The sequence below is a fragment of the Lygodium microphyllum genome, chromosome 5, assembly GCF_053477565.2.
Source record: "Lygodium microphyllum isolate KBCC chromosome 5, Lygodium_microphyllum_v1.1.10, whole genome shotgun sequence".
Taxonomy (NCBI): Eukaryota; Viridiplantae; Streptophyta; class Polypodiopsida; order Schizaeales; family Lygodiaceae; genus Lygodium; species Lygodium microphyllum.
Genome location: NC_141139.1, coordinates 85262301 through 85273518, shown reverse-complemented (window position 1 = coordinate 85273518; position 11218 = coordinate 85262301). Strand labels below are relative to the sequence as shown.

General features: G+C 41.9%; 1 protein-coding gene across 1 annotated transcript; it reads left to right on the top strand.

The window, feature by feature from the left end:
• Nucleotides 1–291: 291 nt before the first annotated feature.
• Nucleotides 292–10938, top strand: LOC148036066 (uncharacterized). The gene is made up of 3 exons (XM_087678072.1): nucleotides 292–2107; nucleotides 8824–8957; nucleotides 9785–10938. The coding sequence occupies exons 1-3, from the start codon at nucleotides 1050–1052 to the stop codon at nucleotides 10621–10623; spliced, it is 2031 nt and encodes a 676-aa protein (XP_087534198.1). The 5' UTR covers nucleotides 292–1049; the 3' UTR covers nucleotides 10624–10938.
• The last annotated feature ends 280 nt before the right edge of the window (nucleotides 10939–11218 follow it).

Sequence of the window (11218 nt, the reverse complement as noted above, 5' to 3'; positions counted from 1 at the left end):
GGGGGGAGTTGAAGAGGCAGGATAGGACAGACTCTAAAAAGTGCCAAACTGAAGTGGACTTGTGTTTATTGGGAATATTTACCCTTGAAGCTTGCAAGCACTTGCCACTCTCTACCTATAGGCTGAGAGAGAGAGAGCCGGCGGAGAGAGGGGCATACTATTATTGAATATTGCAATGAGAGAGGGGGGGGGCGTGGGAAAGCGAGAGCCTGGAGCCTGGAGGGGTGCATACTATTGAATCTTGTAATGAGAGAGAGAGAGAGGGGGAGAGGAAAAGAGAGAGAGAGGAAAAGAGAGAGAGAGGGGTGCACTATTGAAGCTTGCAATCGAGAGAAAGAGAGAGAGAGAGAAGCAGGGGTAGCTTGCAAGAGTCTACAGAAGCACGAGAGAGTCTCTTAGGAGAGAGAAAAAGCAGGAGAGAGAGTGTGGAGGGGGTAGAGGAGAGAAGCACAGAGAGAGAGAGAGAGAGAGAGAGCGCATGTTTTGAGCTCCATATTTATTGAGTTCCACTCTTTTCCTGTCACTCTGAAAGCATCTCTCTCTCCCTCGCTCTCTCTCTCTCTCTCTCGCGTCTCGACTCTCTCTTCCTCTCCCAACACACACACACAACTCACACTCTTCTCTCCCTTTCTCTATCTCGAGTCTCTGCCTCACTCTGACACAAACACCCATACACACTCACACATTTCACAGTTTTCAAAGAGTCTCTGTACTCTTCTTGCACAGAGTGCCTTTTGCGCCTTTTCTAGTTGTGTGTGCTGGCGAAGTCCCCTCCTTTTGGTTCGTACCGAGAAGAAACATTATCCTATCATCTCGCCATAAAACAAAGAGAGAGGAACCAGAGAAGCGAAGGGGGGAGGCTTGTGGGCGGCATCCATCCATGGCCATGGCAGTCTGCTTCGTGCCCCTGTTTTGGGAATAAGAGTACTCCAGCATTCCAAAGTACTGCTGGCCATGTTCTTCTAGTGACATTTGGGCAAGCGGGCTTTTGCAATCGGCAATCTTTTTTTTTGGGTGCTGGGGATTGTTGGAGATTATTATGCACATGCATGGCCTGGCATTCCACTAAGCCTTCTTGCCCAAATTGGGGGTGGGCAGACAGCAGAGGAGGATCAGAAGAAGTAGTCGGAGCCCTCTTCCTCAACAGCCACCATGGTAACAGCGGCCCTGATGACGACATCCTCACCACACCGCCAGCCACAAAACCTCCGGGCCGGGATGCCCTTGGGCAGCAGCCTCAGAGAAATGCATCATGGATCCTCCACCAAGCCCATGGCCCCTCCCTTTATGCTGGAAATGGTGGTGATGGCCATGACACAGAGGTTTGCAATGGACATGGCTTGGATGCAGGCATCAATGCTGCCTTTGCAGCCGCCTCACCTTCGACGACACTAGCTGTTGGTGGGCATGGTGATCCTAGCAGTAACCTTCCTTTCTGGGATTATAGTGCATCTCATGGCTCAAGCAAAGACTGGTCTCCTGGGTCTAAGATTGGCATTCTTGATTTCAAGCATCATAGTGCACATGGAGCTGTTGTTAGTGAGCACGATGTTGTTGATGCCAAACAGAATGTCCTGAGAGAAGGAGATATAGAGTTTCTAAAGCTCAGAAGCCATCATTGCTCCAGTTCTCTTGGACAGTGGAAGCCTGTGTCTACAGGCACTCAGCAGCATGGCAGCCCTACTGTGGAAGAAGTCAATGGAAAGCAGGGACTGCCATTTTTACCCCATGCTGGAGCTTGCCATGACACTTCAGCTACGCAATCCTCTGAAGAGCAGCATAGTAGCACAGCAACCGGTTCAGCTGGGTCTGGGGACTCCCTAACTGGTCTGCATCTGGGAAAGAGAAACCATGATGGTGATACTACAGTTAGCACCATGCCAAGAAGGGTCCAAAATCCTGCTCAAAGTAACCCAGTTCCTTTGAAGAAGCAGCGAGCTAGTTCAGTTGCTCTGCAAACACCGCGCTGTCAGGTGCAAGGGTGCAACCTCGAGCTCACTAATGCCAAAGCCTATCACAAGAGACACAAAGTCTGTGATGCCCACTCCAAAGCTGAAAAGGTAGTAGTTGCAAATTTGGAGCAACGCTTTTGCCAGCAGTGCAGCAGGTATATGGTTAGCACAGGCTTATTGGTCGTGTTAATTTTATTAGTGAAGCTGTTGCAAGTGTGCCTGTCTGTTTGATATGTTTTGCTAGGGTACAAAAGGCAGTTCAGTAGGAACAAGGTGTTGTTTTGTTGAGGCAATCCCATCATCCTAAGACTTGCCATTTTTCCAACTAAATCATTTCTTTCTTTATGCACCCCCTCAGCTCTTTTCATGGGCACATCAAATTTAGCATAAACTCTTCAAGGTTTGCTGTAACTCCTTTCTGTTTAACTTGATGGGGGGGGGGGGTTTCACACTCTTCTCTTCCAAACCAAAAGACTTTGCAGTGTAAACTCTCCTGTAGAATTGGCACTAGTCACTTCAGTTTTTCAGGCTATCACACATCCAGGTTGCTATTTGATGCTTGTGCAGAGAGAGTTTGGAAGCCACTTTTGACTGGTTAACAGCGTTCTGAAGATCTGCAATTGGTCTTATTGGTCTTTTGAAGTTTTTGAGTGTATGGTAAGACATACTATAGGGGTCATAACTTTTTTCTGGACGGTAGGATAAGTGTAATATTCGTTATCATTATCAATTGATGAAAACATGATGTTGGATGCTATCATTGTGGAGTTGACAGGGGTTGGTGGCCCACCCCAACTCTTATTTTGATATTCATTTAGATTATACTGTTAATTTATGCCCCAACTCAGTTTTTGTGTTTGGATTAAGCATCAAGTAAACTTTTGTTCAGTGTTTCGTAAACTTTTTATCAGTGTTTCTTCTTCTTACTGCAAACAAGATCCTGGTTGAAGAGTCCCCTGCATTTCATGTCCTGGCAGTTGTTAATTGCCTCAATATACAGGTTAAGAATCTCTGGTACTTTCGCGTTATATGCCAAGCAGAATGGGTTAACATAGTTTGCACAGACCTGGCTGTGGAAGGCATCATGTCTGGAAAATCTCGTATCAATGTAGCATCTAAGATCATGCTGCTCCATATCAATAACAGTGCAGTTGATGCAGGTTATTGGACAGCATTTATAAGTTGCATTATGATATTTGGAGCACCCGTACAATTGTTCAAAATAAACACTTTTTCATCTGAGACTTGTTTTTCCCACAGATTGTGATCTCTGACTAACCATTAGAGGTTTGCAGGATATATACTCTGTTTTCTGGATTCCTCTTAGGAGCATGTATTCTAGGTGGTTTTGGCAGTCAGGCTGTTGCTGGTTCCCATGTGTGGTGAATTGCTCAGTGAGTGTTGCGTACAAACAACCTTGGATTCTAAGGAGTTGGATCAAGCTGACTTTTGTTTATGCTGTTTTCGCGGTCAAGTATTCCCAGAAACTTATAGAAATACCATTTCCTTGCATAAAGCCTAGTGCTTTTCACAGATATGTGTTTTCAGGCCGGACATCCCATACCACCCATGCTTCAATGCTGCAAGCTCTTACCATATGCTTGTATTAGGGCCAAGTGCAGATAGCTTTTCCTCAAGGTGGCCCTTACATGCAGTGCTAGCTGACCACATGCTGTTAGGAGCAATATGGTGTGGTCTTTGAGTCTGCATGAATGAAATTTATTGAGGTGATCATTTGTAAACCAATGAAAGTTGGCCAAGCTCATAGACCTCTTACAACAAACCTACAAGATTGTGGGGGTGGTTGGCATAATCTAATTAAGCACCAAATGTTGCAGTAAGTTTAACATTAAAAAAAAGGAGACACACACACACATGGTAGTTATGTACGATTCATGTGATGTGTCAAGTATGTGTACTAAGGACTGTATGGAATGTACACAACTTTTGTGATTAAGATACAGTTTTTTGTACCATCATTAAATAATACATAGAAGCTTAATGATTGATCTACTACAGACAAACTTTAACTTGCTGCTTTCAAAATGATTCTCATGAGTCATGACATATGGAGTGTATAATGAGAAGGCCTTATGAACTGGTTTGGGCATTGTGTTAGGGTTAGAGGTAGAGGTAAAGTTAGGGGAACACCAAGAAGAGGAGGTAGAGCAAGAGGAAGAGGAAGAGGTAGAGATAAGGGGAGGGGTAGCAAGAGAAGAGGTGATGGAGGAAACATAGTGACGTGGAATGAGGGGAACAACTTTTAGGGATGGGGAAATGTTGTTTCGAAGTGAACAAGAATAGAAATGTGTTCTTGGATGGTGGAACACTATAGTATTAATAGATAAGGAGGATGTGGCTTTTAACTAGGTGTTTGCTTGGTTTCATTCATAGCATCAAAGAAACGCGTAGCAACAAAGAAAGGCGTTTCTTTGAGTTCGAAACTTATGAAATGTCTTAAAGTTAGAGACATTTTCGATAGTAAAAAGTGTGAGGCTTTTTTTTTGGGGTGGGGTGGGTTGGGACCCAAAAACATGGTATTTTTGACAAAGATTGTTGGGCAATGTTATCCTTGATAGTGATGATGAGTAATGACTCGTGAGGGCTCAAGATTTTGGATGAGAGACAGACTTTTTTGGGATTTTTTAAAGTTATTGGACATTGTTAATCTAGTATCTATTTTTGTCTTGAGAGTTGATTATTATACAACTTTAGTCTAATTTATGAGTTATGTATGATATATTGTGATTCATTCTAGATTTTGACATTTTGTCCGTTTGTTTTGGACTAAGAATCATGATGTTGCAACTTGACTTAGTCTATATTGTACATAGGCTATTTACATGCTTATTTCAATTTTCTTTGTGTAATATGTATGAATCATAATGTTTGAGGTTTGAACCATAGTATAGCTTGTTCAAAGACTAACTTTGACATAAGTAAATAATGGATTATGGATATCTAACTTTGACATAAGTAAATAATGGATTATGGATATGTAATGTATTATTCTTAGTTGACTCTCACGTATTATCACTCAAGCTTTATTGGCCTTTTTTTTGTTTAAGAGAGAGTTCCATAGAGGTTTAAAACCTTGTTCTCTAGTTAAAATTATAAAAATCCATGTATTAAAAACCTTGCGTTTCTTATTTTACCCCCTTTTGAAAGAAACTTATGAAACATGTTTCCAATGTTTTGTTTCTAAATGTTTTTGACGTTTTTGGCTGCTATGATTTCATTACTATACCCTAGCCTACCTACATACAAAAACTGTTACTTGATGAACCAAAAGAAGTGGATGTACTATTGTCGTTGAAAATGTAGGGATTGAAGATGATAACATTTTCATCTTGTGGGTTAAAAGGGTTTAATTGCACTTATGAAGTTTGGATGGGTGTGGCTAATAAGTGCACAATGCAACCATTAGTTTGGGGTATAGGCCTCTCTTTAAACAATTGTAGAGTTTTAATGCTATGTGTTATATTCTTATACATCCAAGATGGGTGCATAGTGTTGGTCACAGCCTTGGATCATGAGTGACTTAGTGTGAACGCACTAAAGGAACTTTAGGTTGGGGCAGGTGAGCTTTATAAGGCCATTTGTACACATGCATTGTGTGATCACTGTGCTTCTACTTGGGGCCCAATGGTCCTGGCATTTGTATACTCAGATGGTGGTATGGAACACCATCTCTTGGGATGCAAGTATTGCTTGGTTGTTGTTTGCTCTTGCTTTTTTGTGGTGTGCTTGTTTGCACATCGAATCCTAGGGGGGTTGCTTCATTGGACCTCAGTCTCACCTCCCAGCCATAGAGCCAAAAAGGCATGCCTCAAGCTTGAGGCCTACATTCTATTGGGCCACACTCATATCCCAAGAGCTGGCATCCCATCCCAATAACTTGCACCGTCCCAATGTACAAATGTGATGACCAATGGGCCTAGAGTCCAAGTGTAGTGATCAAATGGGCCTTGGGTTCCATTTATGGGACTTAGTCGCCCCAATCCTAAAGTGTCCTTGGTACATTTGCACTAAGTCATGATTCACTTATGACCCAAAGTTGTGGCCAATGGTGTAGGCACCAATCTTGGATTTCCAAGGATAGAACACCTATCATTCAACTTTACTATTTTGTAGAGAGAGGCCTATACCCCAAACTAATGGTTGCACCGAACACTCATTAGCCACACCCACCCAAACTTCATACTGCTTTGGAACCCTTTTAATCCATGGGATTGAAAGGTTCTCATCTTCATTCCCTACCTTTTTTGCAATATTGAAGCTTGATGAAAATCCCAAGTTTGGAAATTCTCGGACTAATGCAAGGGTGCCATGGTAGCTTTTTAAGAAGGTTGAATAATGCAGATAGAGGCAAAAAGACCTTGGCAAGAAGGACAAGCTTGCTTAGATGTGGGGTTTTAGAAGTCAAATAATGTGTTAGCCTTGATTTTGTAGGCCAAGGGCTTCACAATCACATGTCATGAGTGTCCTGACTTGAGGAAAAAGGGGAATAGAATCTTAGTCATTGGGCCACTACTAATAATGGAGCATTATCACCAGATGCAGAGATGGTTTGCTGGTTAGGGTTTTCCACTGGTTGTGGAGGCTTCTTTTGGATATCACACTAATGGTCTCAAGTTGGAAGCTCTTTCAATTGCTTGTTAGATGCAGTTGCAATTGGTGTCACTTGAATTGATTGGCTACCTGAGCAGGTGATCTTTTTGTTCTTTGTCATAGCAATACTTGTATTTGCATGAGGAAAAGCCATGTAACTATTGAGCTCAATTGACTATCAAGCATAAATCTTTGAGCCCCCATGGATTGGGCTTCTCTCCGTGCTCTTGAGGGCTGTAATTTTCAATAAGAACAAAATGGACATTATGATATCGGTTTTTAGCCTGCCCAAGGGAAGGCATTTGGTATGGGGGTGCCTTATTTTCCCTGTGGTAAGTTGTTTCTTCCGGCTATTTGAAAAACAAAGTGGGAGCATCTTTAAAAAGTTGATTGGTGGAATGTTCAAAGCATTCAATGTAGAATAGTGATGAAATCAGGCACTCGTTGTATTTTCTATTTGTATAATAATCTCTCTCTCTCTCTCTCTCTCTCTCTCTCTCTCCCTCCCTGTGTCTCTCCCCACACCTTAATTTTTTGACATTCTCTCCATATATTGTCTCCTTCACAGAATACGCTGATACATGGTTAGTATATAGGACATTTCTCTACATATAACTGTCACTGCTCACACATGCCCACATATATGCATATTCAACTAATTGAGAATCTCCATTTCAAAATAACTACAAATAATTTACTGGAATAGACCAAAAGTGGAGGGCCTCGATGTATGTATTGTTGCTTAACTATGGAAATTCGGAACTTAATTGTGGCTGGGAAAGTCATTGTGTTTATTCTAACTAGACTTCATTTTGGAACTCTACTGCAATTCTAAGGCATTATTTTGATGCTTAAAATGCCCATATACTCTCAACTTTAAGGTTTAGGGTTACTTCCAGTGCTTTCTTGCATCTTAGATGACCCTTAGTAGAATTGCTGGTCAAGTGGCCTGAGTCTTTAACTAATGAAACAGATGTTCCTTACAGTGCTGTACCACATCAAGCCCAAGTCACTTGGCCCCATGATAATTCAGCCTCAAGTTTCTGGGGGCTCTAGGAAATCTGTATTCAAGTTTTGCTCCATCCAGAGCCTGCATGTGCTTATGTGGTCTGTGCTCAAGTTGCTGATGAATGCAAAATGGGTAGTATCCAACAAGATGATTTTCCTGTGCTTTTCAATATTTCAGTGTCAGACAGATCGGACAGATCCAATAAGAAATCCTTCTTTTTCCCTCATAAGATTGATTTTGGGTTTTGCCTTGGTGTCTTCTTATTTCAAAGTTTAAGATGTTCATCCTTACTGAGCGTAAGGGATTGTGTCTTGAAAGATGCTAAGTTCGCTATTGTGTCTGACAAAGATTCGAAGTTCACATGACATGTATAGATCGGTACTGAGGTTGCTAGGATTCTCATGTGTGTTGTGAAAGCAGGGCAGGATTATCCAGAGCGGGTAGACCCTATTATCAGCATCTGTGACTATTTGTTTCAGATCATCTTACTAGGGGTGTTGAGATCAGTGCAGGCTAGTATACAGAAATCATGTGTTCAACATATGGATCTTATAATTAAGCAGGTTAAGTTATAGCTGATGCGTGCAACTTAAAACACAGATGAATCAGGCAGTTGCAGAAGTCGGTCTCTTTCATGTCTTTGCAGCTAGTTAGTTATGGAACAGTACACACTTTACTGCCTCAAGAGAGACATGAGGCAGAAGGACTAATTCAGGCAGTTTCAGTATATCTAATCTTTAAGATGCTATGGTTAAATTAGCCTGACATGGGATGAGATTCATTAGTTCCAGAAGCTATTCGTGTTTTGGAGTCAAGTTTACACATTCTTTTTGGTTGTGCCCATATTTGGCCACTAGGGGGTTCCTCAACATTTTATGAAGACCAATTGTCTGTTCCATTGTGGAGATTTGCTGCTGTTTGCATGGCTGATCCAAACATAACGTATATGTACGCTTGCGTCTGGTGTTTGTCAGCTGATACTGCTTGAACTTGCCAGGACTGAGATTTCATGTTTCTGTCCTCGTGTTGTGAGAACCTTGTGATATGGTTTTTTAGTGACAGCAGTCTTTATTACATAATAACAGAAGCGGGAGTTGAGCTTATTCAATTACCTAAGCACAAGTTTAATTTGTTTAAGCCAGCATGATGTGCTATGCTGGCAAGTTGGTGTGTACAAGAGTCTGCTGATTGTTAGGGATTCTAGAAGGAACCACCTTCTCAACTGGCAACTGTAACTTTGTCTTGTTGCAGATTTCATGTTTTAGCTGAGTTTGATGAAGTAAAAAGAAGCTGCAGGAAAAGGCTAGCAGGGCATAATGAGCGTCGTAGGAAGCCACAGCCCGAAGCCTTAGCTTTGAATGCACGCTTGTCATCCATTTTTCGAGGTAAACATTACCAAAGAGATTCTTATTACGAAGTTTTTGTCCTGTTGATGGTCTGTGAATGGCTGATACATTTATAGTTTCTGAAAGGTGTGGACTTGTTAATCTTATGGGCTTATGTCGGAAGTTTTAGAAAGGTAGGCATGCTGTAAAGTTTGTTTTGCAGTCCTGAGGAGCAACTTCAGAAAGAATATGGCTGTCAATACAAAGATCTACAGTTTATTTTTGGTCGAATGGCCTCAGAAACTTACAAAGATCTTGAATTTCAGCCAATAACATGTTTAAGATGACATTAGCAGCTTGCAAATAGGGCCTTGTTCTGACTTCCTTTTAAAACTGATTTGCAAATGTTGCCTATCCCCCTTCATACCCCTAGTATCTTAGCAAATTTGCTCTAATTAGTGAAATGAGTCATCCAAGGTTTTGGACCACATAATGTAAATAATCGTGTGTTCTTTTCTGCACAGGAAATTGCAACAAGGGAAATCCAACCTAAATCTTTCATAAACCACTGAAAATACTGATAAACGACCAACCATAATCTATATGCATGAATATATTTGACCATTATTCCTCTAAATCATCTGAGATGCTCAATAGAATGGCTCTAATCCATATGCTCAACAAGCATTCGACTTACTGCCCAGTCAATTGCCATATCTACATCTCACCAAGCCTAAAGGCAGGGTTGCAGTAAAAACTTAACATATGCTGAATGAGTTTTTTGTCTGATAATGCTTTTTGATTGCAGTTGGATGCTTACATGAAATGCCAATTAAGTTGTTGTTTGTAAATTTGTTCTAATGCTGAAGTGCTCATTTTGGCTACAGATTGGCCTTTCTATCCTCAGTCAAGGCTCACAGGAATGTCATCTTTATGGGGTGATCCTGGAGAGTCATCGTCCCTGTTTTTCAGAGGCACCTGGCCAAAGACTGTAAAATTGGAGGACCAGCAAGGCCACAATTGGGGCATGCAGGCTTCAGGGATGGAGAAAGAAATGTTTTACACAGGTTCCTCACCTCACTTTGGTGAGAAGTCACCGCTACTGCTCCTTCATAGTCCAAAAGGGATGATGTCAATGCCAAATGACTCACCAGGCCAAAGGTTTTTGCAGTACTTGCCAAGATCCTTTGGCCATGGGGCTGATGGTTCAACTTTATCATCTTCATCTGGAGCAGGGGCGCTCTCAAGCCTGGAAGCAGCACCAGCTACTCAGGCTGTTACAAGAGTCACAGACTCTGGGTGTGCTCTCTCTCTTCTGTCAGTGCAGACACAGGGCTCTCATGTTGCAGATGCAGTGTCTTTGGGTTTGTCAACTGGGGCCAGCTTACCAGTTGATTCATCAATGAATGACAACATATTGTCTATAGCTTTCAATTCTCGGAAGGACTTGGGGGGTGGAAGTAATGGTGGAATGGAAAAGGACCAGATTGTAAACTCATTCATCCACGGTCTGAATGGTGTTGGCTGCTTACAAAGCCTGCCCTTGTACCCAACTCTACGTGGCCAGGAGACAAAGGTCCTTCAAGCATCAAGGCCAGCAGTAGAGGTCATGCAAATAATGCCTCTATCTCAACCGTATGGACAAGCAATGGCTTTTCAAATGCCTTTTGGAGACTTGCCATATTCTGATGAATCTTCACTGATGGAACTGCAGCAAAGGATCTAGGCAGTATGTGCCCTCAGGACATATGAGCCAAACACATATGCTTAATCACACCTACAACCACATAGCAAACACATGGTGCATCATCCAGCCACTCTTTTGCTGAAAGGCAAGTTTTGGGGCCACTTGATGAAACATCTGACCAAGTACTGAAAAAACATTAGATTTCTTATTCTCTTCCTCAAGGTAACAGCCCAGGACGTATCTAGCTTCTTGCGATTTGTATGGATGTTCAAACATTGATGCTTTTATGTATGGGTGTTTTTTATAGACTGATATTTCTAACATGCATCGCTACTTGCCCCTCTCTTATTGTGGATGTTGAGCTGTTTTTCAGTTTGCATTATGGGCGTGGCGTTATGATGACTTGTGATTTTACTTGATGATTCACAACTGCTGGGATGCCTTCTCAACTCACAAACCTTTGCATCATGTTCACTTGCTACCCTGCATTCTTGGGAAAGGATAGCTTGATATGAGTGTGAACTTATCCCTTCTCATTCAGCAATTGGATTGGAACGTATCCCTTCCTGTTCAGCATTGAATTTTAATGTAGCTGTATGGTTAAAAGGTAGCTCAAGCCTGGATCTTCAATGAA